Source organism: Onychostoma macrolepis, chromosome 17, assembly GCF_012432095.1.
Source record: "Onychostoma macrolepis isolate SWU-2019 chromosome 17, ASM1243209v1, whole genome shotgun sequence".
In the NCBI taxonomy this organism is placed as follows: Eukaryota; Metazoa; Chordata; class Actinopteri; order Cypriniformes; family Cyprinidae; genus Onychostoma; species Onychostoma macrolepis.
The window spans coordinates 6,129,536-6,157,282 of NC_081171.1; the positions used below are offsets into that span (position 1 = coordinate 6,129,536).

Genomic DNA, 27,747 nt, shown 5'->3' on the forward strand with positions numbered 1-27,747 from the left:
CGACCTTAGCAACTATATGGAAATGCCCTGGCAACCTCCCAGAACATCCTAGCATCTCCATAACAACATGCTGACATCTACAAGACTTTAGCAAGTGTATGGTAATTCCCTAGCAACCACCCAGAGCACCCTAGCAACTCCATAGCAACATGCTGACATCCACAAGACCTTAGCAACTGTATGGTAATTTCCTAGCAATCATGCAGAACACCATAGAAACATGCTGACATCCACAAGACCTTAGCCACTGTATGGTAATTCCCTAGCGTCTGCCCAGAACACCCTAACAACTCCATAGCAGCAGGCTGACAACCAGAAGTCCTTTGGAAATGCCCTGGCAACCACCCAGAACACCCTAGCAACTCCGTAGCAACAGGCTGACAACCAGAAGTTCTTTGGCAGTGCCCTGGCAACCACCCAGAACACCCTAGAAACTCTGTAGCAACATGCTGACATCCACAAGACCTTAGCAACTGTGTGGTAATTCCCTAGCAACCCTCTGAACACCCTAGCAACTCCATAAAAACATGCCGACAGGCAGAAGACGTTGGCAACTGTGTGAAAAAGCCCTGGAAACCATACAGAACACCTTGGCAACTCCATAGCAACATGCTGACAAGCAGAAGACCCTAGCAACTGAATGATAATTCTCTAACAACCGCCCAGAACACCCTTGCAACTCCGTAGCAACAGGCTGGCAACCAGAAGTCCTTTGGCAATGCCCTGGCAACCACCCAGAACACCCTACAAACTCCATAGCAACATGCTGACAAACAGAAAACAGTGTATTGTTTATATATTTGTGACTGCGCTTTAATTTAATGGCTAAATTATTTTAGTTTGTATTTATATATTGCAATATTTGCTTATATGAGGGTTAGGATGACTTAAGGATTATGTAAGTTGTACTTTTCTGGAGATGATGATTAGAAGAAGAGATGTTGTCTGTTTTCTAAATCAGAGTGTTCCTCTAAAAAGCTATTTAAGGATATCTCATTAACGCCTCTGCAAAATAACACATTCACATCTCGCCTGAGTTTGGTTCAAGCCAATTCAAGCAAAGTGTCCTCCTAATTTTCATACAATTTCCCTGTTGACGTGTTTTGGCTTTTAACAAGAATAATCAACGGTAACAACAGGTAACAACCAACGGTACACTATGTTTATTTATGTAGGACAAGAGGGCTCAAATTAGAAGCACATGGTGGAACAGTTTGCATAAAACTTTACAAGACTTTCCTTGCCAGCTCATTAAGGTTTCGGTCAGTGTGTTCGTTAACAGTGTGTGTGTGTGTGTGTGAGAAAGAAAACTGTTTTCCTGACATTAATGAGTGTCACAATAATTACCTCACTTTGCACTTCACACATTGTCTTGGAGCACAGCCATGTACTTTGTCACAACCCTTAGGGGGTTATGCACAGGTTTTACATACAAACACACACACACTTCATATCCCTGACAATGAATCCAGGTGATAATTTGTCTAATTTCTGAGGAAGTTGGCTCATACCGTTGGCGTCTAAAGCGTTCAGTCTGATGATTTCATAGCTTGCACAGTAACTGTATCTCTAGACCTGATTTATACACAAACACTGAGTGTTATTATTACTTCCAGCTATATTTTCACCTGCTCTTATCTGCCAGGGTGTTTATTATTGTTGCCTCTATTTTTTCCCTTACAGTAACCACTTCTCTGCACTCCTCTCAACAGAAATGTGATCAGTTTGCAAAATATTTATCAAATAGCAGGTCTGAACCACAGCACTTGAGTTTTTCTACGATAGCCAAAGGCTGAAGGTGTATTTCTATATGATGTGAAGTGATTTTAGTGCCAGGAGACCGGGGCTACCACAGATGTCTGTACTGTGAGCTATTTTTCTCTCCTGTCTGTATCTTTGACCTTGAAAAGATTTGCACAAGTTGGCAAAGGTGGAGAGCTTCAAAATGAATGATTGTGCCTGAAGGTAATACTACTGAAAAGTGAAATAACTGACACTTTCCTTCTGCTAATCTGAGATCCATCTTCTAGATCCCTTGGGAGGGAGTTTGTGATGATGTCTGTGTTGAAGTTTAGAGTGTAGATCTGCCCTGTCATGTTATGTGCGATATCTCTTATTTTTCTAGCTCCGTACAGTTCATTAAAGCATCACTGCCAGACGCACAACACCAAGACCTTTAAAATGTGCACCCAAACAGAAAGAGCAGCCTAATTGTCTTTCCTGCTGAAAAGACCTGCTTAGACCAGCATGAATTGCAAGGCTGGTTAGTGCGCATCTGGTACTGTAGGTGGGCAGCTGTAGCCTGCTGTTTTCGACCAACATGGTCTTTTTGGTAAAGCTGGTTGACCTTTCTTTCTTTCTTTTTTTCTGTCTTACTACTAAGATCTTTACAATATTTCTGTTTGCACTGAATAGATTCAGACTAAAATAGTCTATAACAAAGGTTTTAATATTGATTTTTCATTACAAAAAGTGAAAACCCTAACTTAAAAAAAAAAATTAAAAAGTTGAAAATTCCAGATTGTAATTCTTTATTGTAAGTATTGTAATCCTAATCATTTATTTCATGCACCTGAAGCAATACATCTATAAATTAACACAAGATCTTTGGAAAATTAGCTAAATATTGTACTATTCCCATCTGAAATGTTCACATCTCACATTTTGATCATGATAGTGACAAAAAGCAAATCAAGGCTTATGTTTAAGATTAGCATTGATTGGCACTTTTATTTGTGACCTTAATAATTATGCATAATTATGGGTATAAATTTAGTTTTTTTCCTACAGATTTACAGTAGGACCCCATTATGAAAACACTTGAATGGAATGCATTTGTCACATTATCTTTTTTTTTTTAAATATTCTTTACAGGCAAGCAGTCATAATTATTGAGCTATGACACCCTAAACATGACTTTTCAGATAAGACATGTTTTCGAATCACCTCTCTCTTCATCCCTGCACCAAAATCCTCCGAAGTCTCTTCGTTTTTGAGAACTTGAGGTGTTTTAGTTTTCTAAACTGCAATTTCAGCCTCCATTATTCGATCCCTGATCCAGTGGGAGTCTAAATGAGGCTGTGATAAGCCTCTGTACAGATATGTTTGGTCAGGTGAAAATGCTGGACTGATTGATCAATACTTCTCTAAGAGACAGTTGAAACAGTCTCTAACAGGCTGCGAGACCACAGTAAGAATCAATCGACCCTAACTTCTCCTGCTCCTGATTCAAAGCCATTCTCAATATCTCTTCAAGCACTAAATACACAAGGATTTCACCTGATGTTCACGAGTACAGTCATGCTGTGAAGGTGGATCAACTCAATTACTTTGGTTGCCACTGTGTATGTGATTTCTTGATGGATGGAGATCTAAGTTACAATTTGCAAGGACAAAGTTAAAGTTCAGTAGAATTGGTGGCATAGACAACCACTTTCAAGTTCAAGGACAAGTCTGACAGCTTTTTAAGTTAGAAATTTATTTTACTATTATTTCTTTTCTATTTTATTGACAACTTAAAAGCAGTTCAGATTTCATTTGTCTACCAGGAGTGGGGTTCGAACCCACGAGGACATACATCCATTGGATCTTAAGTCCAACGCCTTAACCACTCGGCCATCCTGGTTCTGTTTCTCTGTTTCTCTGTTTCTCTGTCTGTCTGTCTGTCTGTCTGTCTGTCTGTCTGTCTGTCTTTCTGTCTGTCTGTCTGTCTGTCTGTCTGTCTGTCGGTCGGTCGGTCGGTCGGTCGGTCGGTCGGTCGGTCGGTCGGTCGGTCGGTCGGTCGGTCGGTCGGTCGGTCGGTCGGTCGGTCGGTCGGTCGGTCGGTCGGTCGGTCGGTCGGTCGGTCGGTCGGTCGGTCGGTCGGTCTGTCTGTCTGTCGGTTGGTCGGTCCTGTCTGTAGATATTCTGGAGCATGGCTTAGGGTTTCCTTTCATAACAATACACCAGCTTTGACTTGAATACATAAAAATATACTCCTGTACTCTTCTTTCTTCTCGCTCTTTCTCTCTGTTGTTCTCTTCTGAGAAAGTTCAGATCCTGCCTGTTTTCTGTGAGAATTCAGCATAGGAATGCTGGAAATGCTATTGTTGTGACACTGAAGACCTTACAGATGTCTCTTTTCTCTGCTGATTGGCTGTGCGTTGCATGTAATGGCTTGAAAGAGCAATTAACAACAAATCTTCATCAGTCTGTTTTGAGATGGACACCAGAAATTCACAGAAAAATGTAAACTGTACAGCTTCACTTGTTTGCTCATAAAATCAGTTTTGGTCTGCATTGTTACATTTGAACTTTACAAGCTGCATTTTAAACTTGCAATACAGAACACTTTCCCTAAACAAACAAAAACTCAAAATCAATGTAAACAGCCGAGGGATTGCAGCGTTTATGCACACATACACATCTGTTCTAGTTTTAACTTTGCTTATGTTTGTTTATCCTCAGGGCTGCCCAGAAATTGAATCTGTCTTCCAAGAAGAAGAAGCAGCGCCCTGCGCCCCCTGTGGTGTGTGATCCGCCTCTTTTTCCCACCAACTTCAGTGGCATCCTGCAGGTGTCTCCGCCCCCTGCTCCGCCCTGCCTCTTACGGGCAGTCAACAAAGTCAAAGACACTCCTGGCATGGGCAAGGTACGATCTTTAATAATCTAGCAAAAAGGTCTGTGTTTAGCTCTTTCAGCAATACCAATGCTAATGTGCCCTTCAGGTGGAGTTGAAATAATCATAATTACGAGTTCTGAGCACATGAATGACCAAGCAAGGCAAGAAGAAATTTAGTTGCAGAATGCAGAGAGATGTTGGCATGTCGATTTGATACATGTTGGAAAGCAGGTTTGTAGTGAATGGTAATGAATGGTTTTGAAAGTTATTCTAATTTTACATGCTTCAATTATTTTCAATATTTAAGACTTTAAAAAAAAAAAACAAGTGTAAAATGAGTCACTCGCTTCTCACTTCATGTAACAGGTGCACTTGAATGAAAATTAGTTAAACAGATTCAAGGTTATAGAACCATGCTTTTGAAGCTTTTAATATTTAACATTATGCAACAAATAACTCACTATTATATACCAACATCTCATCGTGTGGACCAACTATAGTTTGCCACAGATTAGATACTCTCTAATATGTTGTTTCTCATTCAAACTGACTAGAAAAAGCTCATCTCTTCACATATTTGGGATTTGTCCATCAGTTCTTCGTTCAGATTAACCAGCTGCTCCAGGGTAGAAGTATTGGATATTTTCCATTACTGTTTATAGTTTATGCAGAATAGAAGTCATTGGTTTCCTACCAGGAGTGGGGTTCGAACCCACGAGGACATTTGTCCATTGGAGCTTAAATCCACTTGGCCATCCTGGTGTTTTCTTTTTGGGGGGTTGTAGGTTAGAAATAACTTCTCTAATACACATTAGGAGTCTACTTTCTCTCATCACTAAAAGTTAAAGCAGGTTTACTGGACTAATTTAAGATACAGCTGAAATTATCTAGGAGTGGGGTTTGAACTCAAAAGGGCATTTGTCCATTGCAGCTCTATTGGAAGTGCAGTGCCTTAACCTCTCAGCCTTCCCGGTTAGTGTTTTGCTATGATATTTGCAGATGCTACCTTAAGGAACACAGAGCCTCATTTGTCTACACTGCTGTGCAAGTTGTAAAGAGATGGGCAGGAATGGGGTGTTTAGGCTGGATCGATTGAACATGTGATGGCATCTGGTTTCTTTTGTATCTTGCTTATAGCTCAAAGGTGAGCTCATTAACTGGACAGAAGAACCAAATGAGCAACAAAAGGGAGGCAAAACAGACACATTTTATTATGATTTTTTATTTTATAAATAAGAAAATAAACACCTCTACACCTGGTATTAATATCTGTTTACAAATAGAGGTCTTTCCCTCAAAAGGTGCTTACAGGAGATGCATTTTATATGGATTCCATGCATTTTGTTCCACAAAAGAAAAAAAAGTAATGCATCTTTGAAATGACTTTAGGGTGAGTGAATGTTAACAGTATTTTGCTTTTTGGACAATCTCAATATTGTCAAGAACTTAGCTGATTGGGTTTTGAGCCCTAATTTGTCCATTGGATCTTAAATAAAATATCTCATTTCCATTTCCAACACAACAACATTACTATATTCTGTTGGAAATTTACATTGATCTTCTAGGAGTGGGGTTCAAACCCATGAGGACATTCATCCATTGGATCGTAATTCCAATGCCTCTCTAATGGATGAGTGTTACAGAGCGTTATCAAATATAATAGTGGCTCCAGTTTTAATTTTGTGATGCAGGAATCATAAAACACAGCTAGCTGAGAAATGTAGGCATGAGATTTGTGCTTTGGCAGCATGAGAGAACATATGGGGCGGATGCGAGAGAATGTTGCCTGCTGAATACATGTATATATCACAGGTGAAAGTCTTCTGCTGCAGGAGAGATTCAGGTGAGGTGTGGTTTAAGATGCATGAATGCAGAGGAACGTAGACCTTTGATCTGACATTTTACATTATTGGGTGTTCTTCTCATCTGACCTGACTGGTTCATAAGGCTATTGTTGATAATATAAGTAGCAGTCATTAAGAAGATACTTTCTTTTCTAAAGAAAGGAAATACATGGTGTTTATTACAGGAACAGTCCTCCTGAAGTTAAATGTCTTGGTTAAGTGAAGAATGGTGAAAAGAGATTATGAACCAGAACCTTCCAGGGGCCCCATTTGTTAAGATGTGTGTATAATGATCCTAAATGTGAATGTGCAACAATTTATATATATATATATATATATATATATATATATATATATATATATAATTTTTATTCAACAATTAAAATCAAATGCAATGTGTCTACTTACGATTTGCCCACAAATATGTTCTTATGGTTCAATTGGTTGAAGTTGAACTGTTGGTGTAAGTGTACATTTGAACATTTGAAGAGTTTATTTTCAAAAACAGATAACTGCATTCCAATTAATCTCAATTAAACTGCAGTTAGGTTATTTTGATTAGATTAAAAAATAACTAAAAAACACAGCTAACTAACAAGGGGTTCAGCCAAATTACTGTATTCTGTTTAAAACTACCAGGAGTGGGGTTCGAACACACGAGGACATTTGTCCATTGTATCTTAAGTCCAACGCCTTCACCACTCGGCCATCCTGGTCCCTTTCATATGTTGAAAACCCCTTTTTGTTCCTTGTACAGGTACTTAAGAACCAGTTTTGAGAAACTAATTTGTTTATAACACAACCACATACAGCCAGATTACTGTATTCCGTTTAAAACTGCTAGGAATGGGGCTCGAACCCACGAGGACATTCGTCCATTGGATCTTAAGTGCAACACCTTAACCACTCGGCCATCCTGGTCCATTTGACGTATTGAAAACCCCTTTTTGTTCCTTGTACAGGTACTTAAGAACCAGTTTTGAGAAACTAATTTGTTTATAACACAACCACATACAGCCAAATTACTGTATTCCGTTTAAAACTACCAGGAGTGGGGTTTGAACCCACGAGGACATTCGTCCATTGGATCTTAAGTCCAACGTCTTAACCACTCGGCCATCCTGGTCCCTTTGATGTGTCGAAAACCCCTTTTTGTTCCTTTTACAGGTATTTAAGAACCTTTTTGCTCCTTTTACAGGTACTTAAGAACCAGTTTTGAGAAATTAATTTGTTTATAACACAACCACATGCAGCCAAATTACTGTATTCTGTTTAAAACTACCAGGAGTGGGGTTTGAACCCACGATAACATTCATCCATTGGATCTTAAGTCCAACGCCTTAACCACTCGGCCATCCTGTTCACCTTCATGTGTTGAAAACCCCTTTTTGTTCCTTGTACAGGTACTTAAGAACCAGTTTTGAGAGACTAATTTGTTTATAACACAACCACATACAGCCAAATTACTGTATTCCGTTTAAAACTACCAGCAGTGGGGTTCGAACCCACGAGGACATTCGTCCATTGGATCTTAAGTCCAACGCCTTAACCACTCGGCCATCCTGGTCACCTTCATGTGTTGAAGGCCCCTTTTTGTTCCTTGTACAGGTACTTAAGAACCAGTTTTGAGAAACGAATTTGTTTATAACACAACCACATACAGCCAAATTACTGTATTCCATTTAAAACTACCAGGAGTGGGGTTCGAACCAACGAGGACAGTCATCCATTGGATCTTAAGTCCAACATCTTAACCACTAGGCCATCCTGGTCCCTTTTTTGCTCCTTTTACAGGTACTTAAGAACCAGTTTTGAAAAACTAATTTGTTTATAACACAACCACATACAGCCAAATTACTGTATTCAGTTTAAAACAACCAGGAGTGGGGTTCGAAGCCATGAGGACATTCCTCCATTGGATCTTAAGTCCAACGCCCAACTTCCTTTTACAGGTACTTAAGAACCAGTTTTGAGAAACTAATTTGTTTATAACACAACCACATACAGCCAAATTACTGTATTCCGCTTAAAACTACCAGCAGTGGGGTTCGAACCCACGAGGACATTCGTCCATTGGATCTTAAGTCCAACGCCTTAACCACTCGGCCATCCTGGTCACCTTCATGTGTTGAAAACCCCTTTTTGTTCCTTGTACAGGTACTTAAGAACCAGTTTTGAGAAACTAATTTGTTTATAACACAACCACATACAGCCAAATTACTGTATTCCGTTTAAAACTACCAGGAGTGGGGTTTGAACCCACGAGGACATTCATCCATTGGATCTTAAGTCCAACGCCTTAACCACTCGGCCATCCTGGTCACCTTCATGTGTTGAAAACCCCTTTTTGTTCCTTGTACAGGTACTTAAGAACCAGTTTTGAGAAACTAATTTGTTTATAACACAACCACATACAGCCAAATTACTGTATTCCGTTTAAAACTACCAGGAGTGGGGTTTGAACCCACGAGGACATTCGTCCATTGGATCTTAAGTCCAACGCCTTAACCACTCGGCCATCCTGGTCCCTTTCATGTGGTGAAAACCCCTTTTTGTTCCTTGTACAGGTACTTAAGAACCAGTTTTGAGAAACTAATTTGTTTATAACACAACCACATACAGCCAAATTACTGTATTCCGTTTAAAACTACCAGCAGTGGGGTTCGAACCCACGAGGACATTCGTCCATTGGATCTTAAGTCCAACGGCTAAACCACTCGGTCATCCTGGTCCCTTTCACGTGTTGAAAACCCCTTTTTGTTCCTTGTACAGGTACTTAAGAACCAGTTTTGAGAAAGTAATTTGTTTATACCAGTATTAATACAGCCAAATTACTGTATTCTGTTTAAAACTACCAGGAGTGGGGTTTGAACCCACGAGGACATTCGTCCATTGGATCTTAAGTCCAACGCCTTAACCACTCGGCCATCCTGGTCCCTTTCACGTGTTGAAAACCCCTTTTTGTTCCTTGTACAGGTACTTAAGAACCAGTTTTGAGAAAGTAATTTGTTTATACCAGTATTAATACAGCCAAATTACTGTATTCTGTTTAAAACTACCAGGAGTGGGGTTTGAACCCACGAGGACATTCGTCCATTGGATCTTAAGTCCAACGCCTTAACCACTCGGCCATCCTGGTCACCTTCATGTGTTGAAAACCCCTTTTTGTTCCTTGTACAGGTACTTAAGAACCAGTTTTGAGAGACTAATTTGTTTATAACACAACCACATACAGCCAAATTACTGTATTCCGTTTAAAACTACCAGCAGTGGGGTTCAAACCCACGAGGACATTCGTCCATTGGATCTTAAGTCCAACGGCTTAACCACTCGGCCATCCTGGTCCCTTTTTTGCTTCTTTTACAGGTACTTAAGAACCAGTTTTGAGAAACTAATTTGTTTATAACAACCACATACAGCCAAATAACTGTATTCTGTTTAAAACTACCAGGAGTGGGGTTCGAACCCACGAGGACATTCTCCATTGGATCTTAAGTCCAACATCTTAACCACTAGGCCATCCTGGTCACCTTCATGTGTTGAAAACCCTTTTGTTCCTTGTACAGGCACTTAAGAAACTTTTTGCTCCTTTTACAGGTATTTAAGAACCTTTTTGCTCCTTTTACAGGTACTTAAGAACCAGTTTTGAGAAAGTAATTTGTTTATACCAGTATTAATACAGCCAAATTACTGTATTCTGTTTAAAACTACCAGGAGTGGGGTTTGAACCCACGAGGACATTCGTCCATTGGATCTTAAGTCCAACGCCTTAACCACTCGGCCATCCTGGTCCCTTTCATGTGTTGAAAACCCCTTTTTGTTCCTTGTACAGGTACTTAAGAACCAGTTTTGAGAAAGTAATTTGTTTATACCAGTATTAATACAGCCAAATTACTGTATTCTGTTTAAAACTACCAGGAGTGGGGTTTGAACCCACGAGGACATTCATCCATTGGATCTTAAGTCCAACACCTTAACCACTCGGCCATCCTGGTCCCTTTCACGTGGTGAAAACCCCTTTTTGTTCCTTGTACAGGTACTTAAGAACCAGTTTTGAGAAACTAATTTGTTTATAACACAACCACATACAGCCAAATTACTGTATTCAGTTTAAAACAACCAGGAGTGGGGTTCGAACCCACGAGGACATTTGTCCATTGGATCTTAAGTCCAACGCCTTAACCACTCGCCATCCTGGTCACCTTCATGTGTTGAAAACCCTTTTGTTCCTTGTACAGGTACTTAAGAACCAGTTTTGAGAAACTAATTTGTTTATAACACAACCACATACAGCCAAATTACTGTATTCCGTTTAAAACTACCAGGAGTGGGGTTTGAACCCACGAGGACATTCATCCATTGGATCTTAAGTCCAACGCCTTAACCACTCGGCCATCCTGGTCACCTTCATGTGTTGAAAACCCCTTTTTGTTCCTTGTACAGGTACTTAAGAACCAGTTTTGAGAAACTAATTTGTTTATAACACAACCACATACAGCCAAATTACTGTATTCCGTTTAAAACTACCAGCAGTGGGGTTCGAACCCACGAGGACATTCGTCCATTGGATCTTAAGTCCAACGCCTTAACCACTCGGCCATCCTGGTCACCTTCATGTGTTGAAAACCCCTTTTTGTTCCTTGAACAGGTACTTAAGAACCAGTTTTGAGAAACTAATTTGTTTATAACACAACCACATACAGCCAAATTACTGTATTCCGTTTAAAACTACCAGCAGTGGGGTTCGAACCCACGAGGACATTCGTCCATTGGATCTTAAGTCCAACGGCTAAACCACTCGGCCATCCTGGTCACCTTCATGTGTTGAAAACCCCTTTTTGTTCCTTGTACAGGTACTTAAGAACCAGTTTTGAGAAACTAATTTGTTTATAACACAACCACATACAGCCAAATTACTGTATTCCGTTTAAAACTACCAGCAGTGGGGTTTGAACCCACGAGGACATTCATCCATTGGATCTTAAGTCCAACGCCTTAACCACTCGGCCATCCTGGTCACCTTCATGTGTTGAAAACCCTTTTGTTCCTTGAACAGGTACTTAAGAACCAGTTTTGAGAAACTAATTTGTTTATAACACAACCACATACAGCCAAATTACTGTATTCCGTTTAAAACTACCAGCAGTGGGGTTCGAACCCACGAGGACATTCATCCATTGGATCTTAAGTCCAACACCTTAACCACTCGCCATCCTGGTCACCTTCATGTGTTGAAAACCCTTTTGTTCCTTGTACAGGTACTTAAGAACCAGTTTTGAGAAACTAATTTGTTTATAACACAACCACATGCAGCCAAATTACTGTATTCTGTTTAAAACTACCAGGAGTGGGGTTTGAACCCACGAGGACATTCATCCATTGGATCTTAAGTCCAACGCCTTAACCACTCGGCCATCCTGGTCACCTTCATGTGTTGAAAACTCCTTTTTGTTCCTTGTACAGGTACTTAAGAACCAGTTTTGAGAGACTAATTTGTTTATAACACAACTACATACAGCCAAATTACTGTATTCCATTTAAAACTACCAGGAGTGGGGTTTGAACCCACGAGGACATTTGTCCATTGGATCTTAAGTCCAACGCCTTAACCACTCGCCATCCTGGTCACCTTCATGTGTTGAAAACCCTTTTGTTCCTTGTACAGGTACTTAAGAACCAGTTTTGAGAGACTAATTTGTTTATAACACAACCACATACAGCCAAATTACTGTATTCCGCTTAAAACTACCAGCAGTGGGGTTCAAACCCACGAGGACATTCGTCCATTGGATCTTAAGTCCAACGCCTTAACCACTCGGCCATCCTGGTCACCTTCATGTGTTGAAAACCCTTTTGTTCCTTGTACAGGTACTTAAGAACCAGTTTTGAGAAACTAATTTGTTTATAACACAACCACATACAGCCAAATTACTGTATTCCATTTAAAACTACCAGGAGTGGGGTTTGAACCCACGAGGACATTCATCCATTGGATCTTAAGTCCAACATCTTAACCACTAGGCCATCCTGGTCCCTTTTTTGCTCCTTTTACAGGTACTTAAGAACCAGTTTTGAAAAACTAATTTGTTTATAACAACCACATAAAGCCAAATTACTGTATTCCGTTTAAAACTACCAGGAGTGGGGTTCGAACCCACGAGGACATTCATCCATTGGATCTTAAGTCCAACGCCTTAACCACTCGGCCATCCTGGTCACCTTCATGTGTTGAAAACTCCTTTTTGTTCCTTGTACAGGTACTTAAGAACCAGTTTTGAGAGACTAATTTGTTTATAACACAACTACATACAGCCAAATTACTGTATTCCATTTAAAGCTACCAGGAGTGGGGTTTGAACCCACGAGGACATTCATCCATTGGATCTTAAGTCCAACGCCTTAACCACTCGGCCATCCTGGTCACCTTCATGTGTTGAAAACCCCTTTTTGTTCCTTGTACAGGTACTTAAGAACCAGTTTTGAGAAACTAATTTGTTTATAACACAACCACATACAGCCAAATTACTGTATTCCGTTTAAAACTACCAGCAGTGGGGTTTGAACCCACGAGGACATTTGTCCATTGGATCTTAAGTCCAACGGCTAAACCACTCGGCCATCCTGGTCACCTTCATGTGTTGAAAACCCCTTTTTGTTCCTTGTACAGGTACTTAAGAACCAGTTTTGAGAAACTAATTTGTTTATAACACAACCACATACAGCCAAATTACTGTATTCCGTTTAAAACTACCACGAGGACATTCGTCCATTGGATCTTAAGTCCAACGCCTTAACCACTCGGCCATCCTGATCCTTTTCAGGTGGTGAAAATCCCTTTTTGTTCCTTGTACAGGCACTTAAGAAACTTTTTTGCTCCTTTTACAGGTACTTAAGAACCAGTTTTGAGAAACTAATTTGTTTATAACACAACCACATACAGCCAAATTACTGTATTCCGTTTAAAACTACCAGGAGTGGGGTTCGAACCCACGAGGACATTCGTCCATTGGATCTTAAGTCCAACGGCTAAACCACTCGGCCATCCTGGTCACCTTCATGTGTTGAAAACCCCTTTTTGTTCCTTGTACAGGTACTTAAGAACCAGTTTTGAGAAACTAATTTGTTTATAACACAACCACATACAGCCAAATTACTGTATTCCGTTTAAAACTACCAGCAGTGGGGTTTGAACCCACGAGGACATTCGTCCATTGGATCTTAAGTCCAACGCCTTAACCACTCGGCCATCCTGGTCACCTTCATGTGTTGAAAACCCCTTTTTGTTCCTTTTACAGGTATTTAAGAACCTTTTTTGCTCCTTTTACAGGTACTTAAGAACCCGTTTTGAGAAACTAATTTGTTTATAACAACCACATACAGCCAAATTACTGTATTCCTTTTAAAACTACCAGTAGTGGGGTCCAAACCCACGAGAACATTCATCCATTGGATCTTAATTCCAACGCCTTAACCACTCGGCCATCCTGGTCACCTTCATGTGTTGAAAACCCCTTTTGTTCCTTTTACAGGTACTTAAGAACCTTTTTGCTCCTTTTACAGGTACTTAAGAACCTTTTTGCTCCTTTTACAGGTACTTAAGAACCAGTTTTGAGAAACTAATTTGTTTATAACAACCACATACAGCCAAATAACTGTATTCTGTTTAAAACTACCAGGAGTGGGGTTCGAACCCACGAGGACATTCGTCCATTGGATCTTAAGTCCAACGCCTTAACCACTCGGCCATCCTGGTCCCTTTCACGTGTTGAAAACCCCTTTTTGTTCCTTGTACAGGTACTTAAGAACCAGTTTTGAGAAACTAATTTGTTTATACCAGTATTAATACAGCCAAATTACTGTATTCTGTTTAAAACTACCAGGAGTGGGGTTTGAACCCACGAGGACATTCGTCCACTGGATCTTAAGTCCAACGCCTTAACCACTCGGCCATCCTGATCCTTTTCAGGTGGTGAAAATCCCTTTTTGTTCCTTGTACAGGTACTTAAGAACCAGTTTTGAGAAACTAATTTGTTTATAACACAACCACATACAGCCAAATTACTGTATTCAGTTTAAAACAACCAGGAGTGGGGTTCGAACCCACGAGGACATTCATCCATTGGATCTTAAGTCCAACGCCTTAACCACTCTGCCATCCTGGTCCCTTTGACATGCTGAAAACCCCTTTTTGTTCCTTGTACAGGTACATAAGAACCATTTTTGAGAAACTAAATTGTTTATAACAACCACATACAGCCAAATTACTGCATTCCGTTTAAAACTACCAGGAGTGGGGTTCAAACCCACGAAGATCGTCCATTGGATCTTAAGTCCAACGCCTTAACCACTCGGCCATCCTGGTTACTTTTTTTCAGATTGTTTTTACCCAGCCTCTTTCCAGAGTGGCTGGTTGTACTCATCTCATCCATACACTTCAGATCAGAAAACCATTCAGTTGAATCTCTAGTAAACCAGCATCATTATACACTGCAAAAGCAATTTCAGTACCCTCAACCAAACATAATGGAAAGTCTTCAGCCCCCTGTCACTCTGTCTGTCTCTCTGTCCTGTCTTTACGGCTGCATTCCTTTATCAATTTACATGCTCAGTCAGCACATCGTTCGCATCACTGATTTCTCAGTTTGTTTTGTCAGTTTGTTGTTTTTCTATTTAAAACCACCCTAGTAAGCTCTGGTACAGACAGAATCTGTCAAACGCATGCACTGGTGCAAGCGCTGACAGCGGAGGAGCCCCGCATGGTGAAAGTTGATCCTGATCTTCAGTGCATTGCAGGGAAACCAGCATATCTGGCATTCCTCTCAGACATCAGAGGATGGGGGATATTCATCTGTGTTTGGACTTGATACGGGTCATGATATCTAGTTCTGGCACCTCCCAAAAAGTCTCACCAAACAGAACCATCTCATATGGCTGTGGGTTTGTCTCTAAAGCAGGGGTGTCAAACTCAGTTCCTGGAGGGCCGCAGCCCTGCAGAGTTTAGTTCCAACTCACATACCATGTAGTTTTCAAATAAGCCTTAATGACTTGATTGGCTGGATCAGGTGTGTTTAATTAGGGTTGCATCTAAACTGTGCAGGGCTGTGGCCCTCCAGGAACTGAGTTTGACACCCCTGCTCTAAAGCATCTTCTGTCAAACAAAATTGTGACTTTTGAAAGCTTATTTTGAGAGACTCATTATTAAACACATGGTGAGTTGTTATTGAGAACTTTCGGTGAGTTCATAAAGAGTCATCTTGCATTGGAACAGCTTGAGTTCATCTGTAAACAACACCCACATTTAGGCTGCATGTTGTGCGTTGCGCTGGCAAACTAAAATGAATCGTTCTCCAGTCAACCGAAACATAAGCAGGATGGTGGGCAATGCAAATTCTGGCATTTGCAGCAGAAAAATGTCACCTTTCTCAAGGGACAAGGCTATAACAGTGGCCTTTGGATATAAGACCATTGTGCGATAAGATATTGATGGGTGTAGATGCTCTATACAGCTGCTTTTGTGGCGCCCACAGAAAGTGATCGGCTTTGAGATAGAGATGAAAGACAGATATATCATTCGTATTTGTACTGAACAGAACTAATTAAATAAAAACAGTATCTGAAATAAAATTGTGCTTTGCGCTCTGGCAAATTTACATTCTTCCATGATGATGTGAATATTATTAGGAATTCGTTCAAAATGTTTGTGTGAATGATGTTGCCCTTTCATCTTCAGCCTTGCCGCTTCGCACCAGTTCACACGGTGATCATGATTCGCACCATCAGGGTTTTATGACAGTGTGACTAGATTAAATACCAAGGGCATCTCTATTATCTTGCTAATGATAAAGCAATTGATGGACGACTTTCAAACATGTCTGGATGCTAAATTTGTACATGTATCCATTGAGTTTAACAGATCAAAGTCTATATTTTCCTATATCCTGTTTCTTCATCTTTGAGACGCTTTCTATTTCATCCTCACTCTTCTCTAGTACATTTCTGGTGGTTTATAGGAATCCTGGGAGTTTGACAGATTCATCAATCTTCTGGACAGTACAGGCACTGACCTCAAAAAAAGAAATTATATTCAGTGGCTAATCAATTTTTAACAGCGCTTTCTAAAACTGAGGTGTTAAAGAAAAACACCTTAGAGGCATCACAGAGTGAGCAAAACACATGGGAATTCAATAGTCTGAAATATTCATCCCAATATTCCTGTGATAATTTAACTGTGTAAAACAGAATATCAGTTTACACGGCAAGGAAATATGACACCAGTGAATGATTCATAACTTTATATTGCATGTAGATGTCTTTTTAATTAAACTTTGCAGACCCTGCCTGGAAGATAACAGATTAAAGGTTGATATACAGTCCTGTTCTGCTCTCATATATCTATTATAATGGACATATCAACTGCAGGCTTATTGATTCTACAGAGTATTCCAAGAGGGGATCTTTCAGCCCACTTTAAAATATGAAGCCTGCTTTCTCTGCATGGCTACAAGCGCATATAAGTAGCTGGATAAGATCTGTGCATCCCCAGTCCATACTTCAAATGCCATGATATAAATCAAATCAATCGTTGAAATGAAAAGTGTTCAAATGGTATTTCATCATGACATTTTTTCTAAACTCTTCTGTAAATATCAGGGAATAAACCATAGCATGTTTATTTATTTTGTTTATAAAATCAAAATAAATATAATAAGCAATGAACCTGTTATCATAATGCATGAACAAATCCTCTACAAGTATGCAAATGTTTTCACTAAGTGACCTCAAGCTAACCAAGATGATTTTTGATTGATTGATTGATTGATTGTTTGATTAATTCATTCACAAAACATGTTTATTTTTGATAGCTATGGGCATCACTGAAAATAAAAAATAATGATAACTTGCATCGCTTATTGAACTGCAAGTTATTTTTTTTTAAGGCATCCTCTGTTTTTGATGTCAGGTGTTGATTCAATGAGCGCTCCTATCGATTCATTTCAGGGATGGATTCGTCAAAATGATTAAAATCTGGCTGTAACTTGTCTTTTTGAACTACTCATTAAAAGAAGCGGATCACTGTTCACTTAAAAGATCCGGGTCTTAAAACTGACTAGTCTGGTAGCACTGCATGTTTTTGATTCGCTAAAATAAACGTATAAGAGTCATTTGTTTGTGAATCGGGATCGCGTTGTATATTTTTGATTCACTAAAAAGAACCGACTCCATAAGAGTCATTCGGTCATGAACTGGACTACTACGTTCCACTGTATATTTATGATTCACTAAAAAGAACCGGCTCCTAAGAGTCATTTGTTCGTGAATCGGACTACACTCGTCGCGCTGTATGTGTTTGACTCACTAAAAAGAACTGAATCATTAGAATAATTTGTTAGTGAATCAGTCTAGTCTTGTCGCGTTGTATGTTTGTTTACGTGTGTACGCCGCTGAAACAACTCGATAAAAACAAAAAAAAAACCGCTTTTTTTTTGCCATTGTTTTGCAGTGCACGGTACTTTCGTTGGCTTAAATATCAAATTCAAAACAAACCCTTTTTGACGACTCAGGTAAAATATGAAGTATTTTGCCTTGGTGATGAAGATTAAGTTTAAGCTACGGGAAAACAGTAGCTAAACGTAACGCTGCAGTCTATGCTGGCTCTTCAAGCACTTCAAGAACAAGTTCATATATGCACTAAAATCGCCTTGAGACCATCTGATTAAAGGTAAATAGCAAAAATGCTCAATAAAAGTTAAATTAGAATTGAGAAAAACATAATTTGTTTGCATATCTCATCTGGTAGTTTGTTAACCATGTTTGAAGTGTCACTCAAGTTTCCAAATACATTTTGGGGCCATTGTATCTTATTTAGGCATGAATAAAATGAGGGTTTTATAATGTAATGATGAGAAATAGTAGCTATGTGGGCACCACTGAGTAAGTATGTGGGTTTGGCTCTCGCTCCAGTGTTCTTAAAGATCTGTAATAACCCAGAAGAGAGCATCTCCTTTAATTAGTTGTGCTGCTTTATCCAAACTGTTCTCACCCACAAGAGCCATGAGAGCTCATAGAGAGACCACCACCTCCTCCTCCATCCTGCCGCATATGCTGCCTAATGAGCCCCCCTACCGTGATCTTATGCCTGCCTCTGAAAATCAGAGGCTCAATGCAGGCAATGGGTTGCAAATCACCAAACAGAAGAAATTCTATTTGTGGTAATGGGCTTTGAGATGCCGGACGTGACTAAACAAACCTGGGAGGATTGGTTATAGGGAACAGAATAAGACATGGCTCTTTGTAGTGCAGGGACTGTGGGTGTAGAAAGGGGTTTCATTAAATTCTCTCTGCCAGCACGTTATTAGATCTGAGCCGGTTTGAGGCTATTGGTGTTGAGACTTATCACTATGGCTCAGAGAGGAGCTTTTCCTCAAAAGTAGACCGTATAGGCTTGTGTAGATAAGTCGTACTGTATCTAGTAGCTGCATTGCTAGAAATGCTGCCATGTGGATTAAGGTGATGTACAGGCGGCAATGCATGAAATGACAGTATCATTACAGCGTCAAAGGTCAGGCATTCCTCTTTTCCCAGACTACAAAAGAGGTATCCTGATTTGTGCGCACATATTCAGCAGGTTAGTCCAGAAGTGTTGTGTGTGATGTGTCCTCAACAATGCACCTCATGCATAATTCAGGTGGAATATGCAAAAACTGTAGGCAGTGTTCACTTTGCTATTAAATAACACCAGGATGAAATATTTAACACACCATAATGACATTCCTGGAAGTCTGTTCCCATGCAGGGAAGCCAAAAATGTACAGTTTTTACTTTTTCCTTGTAGTTTCCTACTTCTCAGATTTTTTCCTTTAAGAAATTACACTAGAAATGTCATGTGAAGACATCTCAGCTGTGCTCAGATTTGCCAAGATACCAAAGTTTGCAATAATAAGCCAGAGATTTCAGTATGATCTCATGCATTTCTCATCAAAATCAAATACCAAATTATTAATTTAATTTAATTTATTATTATTATTTTTTATTTTATTCTGTTATTGTATGTCAGAAATTATCTTTTTATTTATTTCTACTAAGGACATTTCGGAGTAAAATCTGACAAGTTATTTTTTAAATATATATATATATATATATATGAATTCATTTGTGTGTAATTCACAATAATTATACACATTATTTGTTGTAATAATAGTAATAATTTTTTTTCCGTGCCAATTTACTATTACACACATCATCTATGAGGTTTCAGAAATTAAAAAATAAAATGTTAATCTAAAAGTTTTAATTTCATTAATGAAATGAAAGCATAATGGGTAACTATATTGTTCTGATTTTAATTGGGGCGAAAAAATGGGAATAGTTTTTTATTTTAATATATTGATCTTATGAAATCCACTTGAACTATTATAGGATTATGTCGCCTGTCCAGAGGCAATAACAGGGACATTTCCTCTATATATATCTCAGATCTTTTATTGATCCATAAATTATAAAAAAATAAGTCTTGAGAGATGCTGTTTTTATTTTCTTTGTGTACTAAAACAGTTGTCTAAAGATGAACCAATAATCACAGCGCCTAAGAACAAATAGATGCTTGAATGACTCTGATACCCTAGAGAAGCAATTTTCCTGCTTTATCAAAATGTCTATCAATGTAATGATGATGGTATTATAGTTGCTAATCCATATGGCGTCGAGATTGTATTTCTATGGTAATTATGTCTGCTGCTTTGATTTTGGCTTTGGATTGTGACGACAGACTAAACTGCTGTGTTCAAGGGTCAGAAAAAAAATTGTTGTTTGAATATGTGCTTAACTTGAAATTTAATCTTTAATGCTTTGATTTCAGTAATTACATTTCACAGCGTGACAGATGTTATAACTGCCCCTTGAGCTGCTCTGTGACCACATTTCCGTATCTCCATAACAAGCAAGGACTCAGAGAGAAAGCGTATTAGTCACAGTTTATAGAGAACCAAGGAGCATTTACTTCTGGGAGGCATTTATAAATTGGATGATGCATTCAATAGGTCATCATTTCACCCGGGGCCATTTATTTAGCATAGCTAATATGTGTAGGCCAGTTATTTGAAGGTATTTCATAATGCACTTTTTAGCAACGATGCATTAAATTGATCAAAATTAACAGTAAATAAATACATAATGTTACAAAATATTTCTATTTCAAATGAATGGTGTAAAAAAAAAAATAATTAAATAAAAATATAAAATTAAATAATAATAATAATAATAATAATAATATAAAAGTGTACCCGGAGTAATAATGCTAATAATTCTGCTTTGCATCACAGGAATAAATTACATTTAAAAATAGATAATAATAGAAAACAGTTATTTTAAATTGTAATAATAGTTCGCAATATTACTGTTTGCGCAAATAAATGCAGCCTTGGTGTCCTGAATATCTGTGTTGAGAGTCAAGTATTTATAACCACTGTGTCTAGACTGCAAAGGAATGGTGAAAGATCACTTTTGCAGGAAACCCAAGATTTATCCCCTGTCTTTCTGCAGGGCTCCAACAATCACTTGTGTGTTCCAGTCCACTAATCTGTAATTACGTTCAGTCAATGATGGTTTTACTGAGCACACTCTTATAAACAGGGCACCAGGTTTGATGTCTATCATATGCATGTGTTTGTGATGTGGAAGGGTACATAGGTTATATTGGAGGATTTATTACATCACTTAAACGTAGTTGCAGAATGAGTTTCAAGTAAAAGGGAAACATTTGGTGGATGTGCAGTCCAGACATATGGACTATACACAAGACTTTTTGTAGACTGTGCATGCTCATGGGATTCAAAATCAACCTATTTCATTCAAAGAAACTTTTTATGTAAATACAAGTTCTCAAAACTAAACTTCAGCTGAAGTTACTTGGTGTACCTTTTCCTTAATCCTGCACCTGCGTCTTGCGGCATTATTGAGGTTTAATGCTTGCCTGGTGTCTCCACATATTTGACTGTGAAATATTAAAGAGTTATGAATAACTCTCTAAGTATCACTGCACACAGTTTTGTCAAAAACACGAGTGATGTTATAAACATGTTAAAGTTTGGGGGTTTGTAGTCTTAAAAACTTGTTCAAAACCACTTGAAACGGCAAGGTGCTCTTATAGGAAAAGTGTTCGGAAAGGAGATGCAAACTTTCCACAATCTGTCAACCCTTGACAAAGCTATAAACCTATTTAAAAGCTTGTTCTCCCCCAAGCAGCATGTTGTTTTGTTCACAGAAACATTGGCTGTGGTGTTACTCACAGAGAGGTTGCTGCTGAGCAACATGACACTTTGATATGCTGCATTACTGAGCAGATGTTGTTGTGTTTCTGTGCAGGTTAAAGTGATGGTACGCGTATGTCCTTCATCGCCCGCCAGCGCGGCAGAGTCCAGCTCCTTTCTGAAGGTCGATTCTCGTAAGAAGCAAGTGACCATCATGGATCCAGCGGTTAATTCTCAGCAGAATCAAACTCAGAAACGCAGCAGCTCCAACCAGGTTCCTCCAAAGATGTTCGCATTTGATGCGGCTTTCTCCCATGATGCCTCTCAGGTGAGGGATTGTTGCTAGTTTTAAAGGGATAGATCATCTTAAAATGAAAATTCTGACCTGATTTACTAACCCTTGAGTTGTTCCAAACCTGTATGAGTTTCTTTTTTCTCTTAAAGATATTTTAGCATCCAATCAGTTGACAGTACACATTGACTTCCATAGTATGGAAAAAAAATACTGTGGAAGTCAATGGTTACCGTCAACTGTTTGATTACCAACATTCTTCAAAATATCTTCTTTTGTGTTCAACAGAAGAAAGAAACTCATACAGGTTGGGAATAACTTGAGGGTGAGTAAATGATGCCAACATTTTCATTTTTGGGTGAACTATCCCTTTAAAGATTGTGCTAAACATTAAACATGCTGTGTGTAATTTCTGCCACTAGTGTCACCAAATGGATTGTTTCATAGCACAAAGCAACAGTATGTTCTTAACAAACGGACAGTCCCTCTGGAGCAGCCTGAGGTGCCTTACAATGCTGATTAATTTTAAAAGCAAAATGGCACTTGCTTATATGTCACCCCTCCTGGGAATTTGAATATACAAGATTACCAACCCAGATCCTTAACCACAAAGCATTACTGGGTAGTTGATAAAACATGGACAAGAAGTCATTGCTGCTGTGCAGAAGATCACTTGCACACAACAAAAAATCTAATTTTAAGAAATTTTAAATAAATAAATAAAATGTGTTTTAAATAAAATAACATTTATTCATTTAGCAGACACTTTTTTAAAAGTGACTTACATTTATACTTTGAGCAAAACATTGCTCACTGTACATTCTCTAAACACAAATCTTAATGTGTTGTTATGCAGTGTTGCTCAAGTTTCTTGATTAAATAATTTTAGATATTTTTATCAAAAAAGCCAGAAATGTTTAATTTAATTTAATTTAAGTCATGCCATTTCAGTTATTTTTGCATTGCATGAATTTGATTGGCTGTTCTCTGTTTCCTGGCAGGCAGAGGTTTGTGCAGGAACTGTGGCTGAGGTCATCCAGTCTGTGGTCAATGGAGCAGACGGCTGTGTGTTTTGCTTCGGACACTCCAAACTAGGTAAAAGACAAACAGCTGTGAATTTATTTAGAATTTATTTAATTATTTATTATTTAGAATTTTATTTTATATACATAGGGTTCAGGGAGATTAGTGTCTTTCTAATATATCAGCATCCAGCATCTCTCTAATATATCAGCCCATCACAAAGAAAAGTGCTTCAGCTGCCCTTTACTAATACCTTGTAAGTGCTTTTCAGGCAGACATTTTTCTTGCCTTTTTAATGAATGTCAGAATGTCACACTGTGATGTTTCTATCTCCATCTCTCAGATGTGTTTTATGTTCAATAAATAACCATCCCCTCCCAGACGGTCCCATACTCAACCGTTCACATCCTGTGAATTAGATGGAATTAGTTTTATAGCACGCACGGCAGACTACAAGATGATCTCACTCTGTTTTGCCATCATTGTCCATTGTTGTTTCTGGAAGATTAGTGTAAAATTTAACCAGCCGTTTGCTCGGAAAACAATGGAAAAATGCCACTGTGGTTGCTGGTCAGTGATTTGATGACAGCGTGTAATGCCTCAGATGCCTCGTTTCCATTAACCTTTACTTGAAAACCAAAGACTGGCTCATACATCATTGGAAAAGCATTCTACGGTGATTTCATTGGTCAGCCGTGCAAAGCTAATTAACTAGCCATAATAACCCAGAGACTGGCCTGTTAGTGCTTTAGAAGTAATTACCTTGGACATTTGGCTTGAAAAAGTGGTTGTATAAAACAAGAAACAAAAGAATCACTATGAACTTGAGCGGTGCGAGGAGCTGACCCCTGGTCACCACTGGTGCTTAAGTGCATGAGAAGCTAAGATGCAATCTTTTAAGAATTATCTGGCTTGAACACATAGATTTGTTTTCGTTTTTGACCTTCAAATCAACTAGAGAGCGCAATATTAATCATGCATAATACTGCCTGACCTCTAGATCCTGTATGTCATGCTGGTTGTGAGGATGCAGAGGCCGTATGGTGAATATTAAAATATTCTAGTGCAGGTATTCTGGAACGAAGCTTTATTTCTAGTCCTGAAACTGCTTGATCAGCCTGGAGGCTTATTTATGCTTTATTGCAATAAGTCAGAATCCATAAAATTGAAGGACAAGTTGAAGCCTATAATGGATTTGTGTGTGTAAAATTTTTAAGGGAGATGCTGTAGTAATTGAATCTCATAAGCTGCCTTCCCATCATGCCACTCTCCATCCAGTCTGATTGAATTACTGACTCTCAGTTCATCTGCGACGGAGCATCCATCTTATTTTCCGCCTGGAAGTAAAAGCCCAGCGACTTTAATTGATGTGAAAGACCATTTTCAACAGAGCATGTTTGATATGTTACAGTCAGGACATAAAATAAATAATCAAATGAAAAAAGAAAATGCATCAAAACAAATAATAATAAAAAATAAATATAATTATTAAAAGATAAATTCATTTAAGTAAATGTAATCATATAACGGAATGTATGAACTTTTAGTTAAGTTTAATCATAATTTTTATTTTAGTAAGTCTTGAGCGATATGTCAGTAAATATGTATACTAATATGTACTTAGTATAAAATAACTTTTTTGCTAAGGAAGAGATGTCATTATTAAATAAAAAAAAAAAATTTAGTTCTACTTTTGTTTTTAGTGGATTTTAATGCAGAGTAGTCATGACAAATGATATGTTAGCTAGGTGGACAGGTATTTCACATCATAGCTGTATTTAGCAATATACTAAATATGTAGCATGTATTTTAGCACATCTGGAATGCTGTATTAAACCAATCAGTATCCAGAACTATTTTATTGCCTGATAAATACCATCTGCAACTAAACGATTACCTTTTTATATACCATTTCGTTAGTGTAGTCCTTATAATTTACATTTACCTCTTAAACGTTTTTACTTTCAGTGGTGGAATCAGTGTTGTTATTGTGAACTAAAACTAAAACCTACTGCAACTAAATTAAACATTTTTGTTTTGTTTTCATTAATTACAATATAGCCGAAATGAAATAAAATGTAAATATACGATGAAAACTTTAACTTCAAAAACTGGCAATCAGCTGAAATGAAATACACTGAAGTACTAAAATTACAAAAAATAAATCCAAATAGAACATTTAAAAAAAAAAAAAGTTATAAAAACAACAACAAGCACATAAAAAATTCTACAATTTAAACTAAAATTAAAGTGAAAACTGAAAATATAAAAATAAAAGCTATTTTAAAAAATATTAATAAATATTATAGTAGTATATAAATAATAATACAATTTGGTGGGAAATAAGCACTTGGTGGGAAAATATAGAATGAAATATGTTGTAATGGACCAGAATATTTTTGATATTTTGTAAAATATTTTGTGAAATCAATGAAGAACCTGCCACAACAGTAAACACTTTCTTAAACATGAAAGTGCAAATTTAAAAAAAAAACAAAGTATGAAAAATCCGCTCCAGGTGTGTCATATTAAAACATGAATAAATGTATTATCAGCTACAACTGCACCATTGCAGAACTGGTTCGTTTTTTTAGGAATTGTTGTGATGTTTGAATCACTATGAACCGTGCAAATGAGCGTATTTGTCCTATTTCAGCAGGTATCATTTATTATTCCTGTTTCTGCTTCTTCTTTCTCGCTCTCTTTCCACCCAAACTAGAGGAATCCGTCTTTTGAAGTTCAATCTGGTCTGAATGTGTGCTGTGACATATGGCTTTGTTTAGTGGCCCCTTTCATGTCAACAGCAGGGGTATTTATGCAAGTGACTGTGTTTGAGGGCACTGTCCAGAAATGAATCCAGGGATGCTGCCAATCAACAGGCTGTTGTTCCGGTTCTGGTCCTGCGGGTGAACCTGCATTTAATGCCCAGTGCTGCCCACACGGCGTATGTGCTTACTCAACCACACTAAGACATATGGCAAATGTCAGCGGACTGTCAAACCGAGAGCTTTTCTGGAAATAAAAACCCATTTAAGGCAGACAAAACATTCTCGTGATTAGGCACGGTGCATTTTCCGACCGTATTTCTTAGCATGATTATGCTAATCTTGTCAGATTTCCAGCTTTAATGGATTTTTAATTGTATTGGAATGTGTTTGTCTAGCGTGTGTGTGACATCTGTCACTGTGGCTTATGCCAGAGTGCTGGTCTGCAAGCTAAATATCATATTAGAAAGTGTGAAATAGACCACACGTATTGGCGTAATGCTCCTGAGGCCTAGCAGGCACTGTGGCTTTTAGCACCTGACCTATTTTAACTCTATCGTTCCGCTCTATGCTTTTGAAAGGCCTACCAATCGTTCCTAACACAAGAGATGTGATTGTATGCAAAGCGATCCATCGTTAACTAGATTCTTGGTCTCGTCACAGGCAAATCCTACACTATGATTGGCAAGGACGACTCCATGCAGAGTTTAGGGATCATCCCGTGTGCCATCTCCTGGCTCTTCAAACTGATCAACGAGTGCAAGGAAAAGACAGGCGCACGTTTCTCCGTACGAGTGTCGGCTGTGGAGGTCTGGGGAAAAGATGAGAACCTGAAAGATCTGTTGTCGGAGGTGGCGACAGGCAGTTTGCAGGACGGTCAGTCTCCAGGAGTCTACCTTTGCGAGGACCCTATCTGCGGGATGCAGGTAAAATAGTCGTTCTGTATTTTAATTATACAGTATATTGTTGATGTAAGGTGTTATAATCATTGATTGATGTTAAAATATTATGAAAAATCTTTTATGTCAGTATAACCATTTCATTTAAATTTCATTATGATGTAATGAAAGTAAAAAGTAAGTAACAATAAAGGTGAAGTGTGTAATTTTTACTGTTAAAATTTCTATCTGATGTTAACGTGCTACTATAAATAAGACTTTGATTTCCTTAAAAAATGTAAAAACTGTATCACTATGAAAAAAATGTAACTGTCTCAACCAGTACTGTGGGTTTGGGGCCAGTGTTATTTTAGTACTGTTTAGATACTATTATAGTATATTTATTCATATTTTGAATTAGCTTTTATTTTTATATTTTCAGTTCTAGTTTTAGTTCATTTTAGTTTAAGTTTTAGTAATTTTGTTGTCTGCTTTTGTCGTTTTTTAAATATATATATATATATATATTTCTACATAGCTTTAATTAATTTTTATTCCATAGTTTTAATTTTAGTACTTAAACTTATTTCAGTAATTAACAAGGCAACATTAAGTTTGAGTTTTTCATCTAATAATTTTAATTTAATTTAATTTAATTTAATTTAATTTAATTTAATTTAATTTAATTTAATTTAATTTAATTTAATTTAATTTAATTTAATTTAATTTAATTTAATTTAATTTAATTTAATTTAATTTAATTTAATTTTTCGAAAATTAGTTTTAATATTTTTAGTTTTAGTTAACAGTAACAAAAGTTAACAGTTAACAACAGTTTAGGGCAAGCAGCTTTACAGGAAATTAAGTTTCTACAATATATTTATATTATATTAACTTAATATATTTAACTTATGGCAAAATTTGGTAATTCTGTATGTTGTCTGAGGGTTGGCATCCTCTGAGGTCCTCTGAGGGGTTGGCATCATCTCTTCTCAGGTGTTTGGTCATCTCAGATCATTTAAGGTCATTTGTTTGCCTGACCAATGGTAGACAGGGAATTTTTTCTTACACCTGTTTGAAAATGGTCTGTTTTGATCTTC

General features: G+C 38.0%; 1 protein-coding gene and 29 non-coding genes across 30 annotated transcripts in view; 1 reads left to right on the forward strand and 29 right to left on the reverse strand.

The window, feature by feature from the left end:
- kif26ba (kinesin family member 26Ba) overlaps nt 1-27,747 on the forward strand; it is a 104,113-nt gene that overhangs the window by 61,448 nt on the left and 14,918 nt on the right. The window contains exons 5-8 of the mRNA XM_058748734.1: nt 4,447-4,630; nt 21,805-22,017; nt 22,983-23,076; nt 26,433-26,695. Of these exons, the coding sequence (XP_058604717.1) occupies nt 4,447-4,630; nt 21,805-22,017; nt 22,983-23,076; nt 26,433-26,695 (754 nt within the window). The remainder of the gene's footprint in view (nt 1-4,446; nt 4,631-21,804; nt 22,018-22,982; nt 23,077-26,432; nt 26,696-27,747) is intronic.
- trnal-uaa (transfer RNA leucine (anticodon UAA)) lies at nt 3,543-3,625 on the reverse strand. The gene has a single exon. It is a non-coding gene; the product is annotated as a tRNA-Leu (tRNA).
- On the reverse strand, nt 7,488-7,570 carry trnal-uaa (transfer RNA leucine (anticodon UAA)). The gene has a single exon. It is a non-coding gene; the product is annotated as a tRNA-Leu (tRNA).
- Nucleotides 7,724-7,806, reverse strand: trnal-uaa (transfer RNA leucine (anticodon UAA)). The gene has a single exon. It is a non-coding gene; the product is annotated as a tRNA-Leu (tRNA).
- trnal-uaa (transfer RNA leucine (anticodon UAA)) lies at nt 7,929-8,011 on the reverse strand. Its single transcript has one exon. It is a non-coding gene; the product is annotated as a tRNA-Leu (tRNA).
- On the reverse strand, nt 8,478-8,560 carry trnal-uaa (transfer RNA leucine (anticodon UAA)). The gene has a single exon. It is a non-coding gene; the product is annotated as a tRNA-Leu (tRNA).
- On the reverse strand, nt 8,683-8,765 carry trnal-uaa (transfer RNA leucine (anticodon UAA)). Its single transcript has one exon. It is a non-coding gene; the product is annotated as a tRNA-Leu (tRNA).
- On the reverse strand, nt 8,888-8,970 carry trnal-uaa (transfer RNA leucine (anticodon UAA)). Its single transcript has one exon. It is a non-coding gene; the product is annotated as a tRNA-Leu (tRNA).
- On the reverse strand, nt 9,297-9,379 carry trnal-uaa (transfer RNA leucine (anticodon UAA)). Its single transcript has one exon. It is a non-coding gene; the product is annotated as a tRNA-Leu (tRNA).
- trnal-uaa (transfer RNA leucine (anticodon UAA)) lies at nt 9,501-9,583 on the reverse strand. Its single transcript has one exon. It is a non-coding gene; the product is annotated as a tRNA-Leu (tRNA).
- Nucleotides 9,890-9,971, reverse strand: trnal-uaa (transfer RNA leucine (anticodon UAA)). Its single transcript has one exon. It is a non-coding gene; the product is annotated as a tRNA-Leu (tRNA).
- trnal-uaa (transfer RNA leucine (anticodon UAA)) lies at nt 10,153-10,235 on the reverse strand. The gene has a single exon. It is a non-coding gene; the product is annotated as a tRNA-Leu (tRNA).
- trnal-uaa (transfer RNA leucine (anticodon UAA)) lies at nt 10,357-10,439 on the reverse strand. The gene has a single exon. It is a non-coding gene; the product is annotated as a tRNA-Leu (tRNA).
- Nucleotides 10,562-10,643, reverse strand: trnal-uaa (transfer RNA leucine (anticodon UAA)). The gene has a single exon. It is a non-coding gene; the product is annotated as a tRNA-Leu (tRNA).
- trnal-uaa (transfer RNA leucine (anticodon UAA)) lies at nt 10,764-10,846 on the reverse strand. Its single transcript has one exon. It is a non-coding gene; the product is annotated as a tRNA-Leu (tRNA).
- trnal-uaa (transfer RNA leucine (anticodon UAA)) lies at nt 10,969-11,051 on the reverse strand. Its single transcript has one exon. It is a non-coding gene; the product is annotated as a tRNA-Leu (tRNA).
- On the reverse strand, nt 11,174-11,256 carry trnal-uaa (transfer RNA leucine (anticodon UAA)). Its single transcript has one exon. It is a non-coding gene; the product is annotated as a tRNA-Leu (tRNA).
- trnal-uaa (transfer RNA leucine (anticodon UAA)) lies at nt 11,379-11,461 on the reverse strand. The gene has a single exon. It is a non-coding gene; the product is annotated as a tRNA-Leu (tRNA).
- On the reverse strand, nt 11,784-11,866 carry trnal-uaa (transfer RNA leucine (anticodon UAA)). The gene has a single exon. It is a non-coding gene; the product is annotated as a tRNA-Leu (tRNA).
- Nucleotides 11,989-12,070, reverse strand: trnal-uaa (transfer RNA leucine (anticodon UAA)). Its single transcript has one exon. It is a non-coding gene; the product is annotated as a tRNA-Leu (tRNA).
- On the reverse strand, nt 12,191-12,273 carry trnal-uaa (transfer RNA leucine (anticodon UAA)). The gene has a single exon. It is a non-coding gene; the product is annotated as a tRNA-Leu (tRNA).
- Nucleotides 12,394-12,476, reverse strand: trnal-uaa (transfer RNA leucine (anticodon UAA)). The gene has a single exon. It is a non-coding gene; the product is annotated as a tRNA-Leu (tRNA).
- Nucleotides 12,578-12,660, reverse strand: trnal-uaa (transfer RNA leucine (anticodon UAA)). The gene has a single exon. It is a non-coding gene; the product is annotated as a tRNA-Leu (tRNA).
- On the reverse strand, nt 12,783-12,865 carry trnal-uaa (transfer RNA leucine (anticodon UAA)). The gene has a single exon. It is a non-coding gene; the product is annotated as a tRNA-Leu (tRNA).
- Nucleotides 13,411-13,493, reverse strand: trnal-uaa (transfer RNA leucine (anticodon UAA)). Its single transcript has one exon. It is a non-coding gene; the product is annotated as a tRNA-Leu (tRNA).
- trnal-uaa (transfer RNA leucine (anticodon UAA)) lies at nt 13,616-13,698 on the reverse strand. Its single transcript has one exon. It is a non-coding gene; the product is annotated as a tRNA-Leu (tRNA).
- trnal-uaa (transfer RNA leucine (anticodon UAA)) lies at nt 14,115-14,197 on the reverse strand. The gene has a single exon. It is a non-coding gene; the product is annotated as a tRNA-Leu (tRNA).
- trnal-uaa (transfer RNA leucine (anticodon UAA)) lies at nt 14,319-14,401 on the reverse strand. The gene has a single exon. It is a non-coding gene; the product is annotated as a tRNA-Leu (tRNA).
- On the reverse strand, nt 14,524-14,606 carry trnal-uaa (transfer RNA leucine (anticodon UAA)). The gene has a single exon. It is a non-coding gene; the product is annotated as a tRNA-Leu (tRNA).
- trnal-uaa (transfer RNA leucine (anticodon UAA)) lies at nt 14,727-14,806 on the reverse strand. Its single transcript has one exon. It is a non-coding gene; the product is annotated as a tRNA-Leu (tRNA).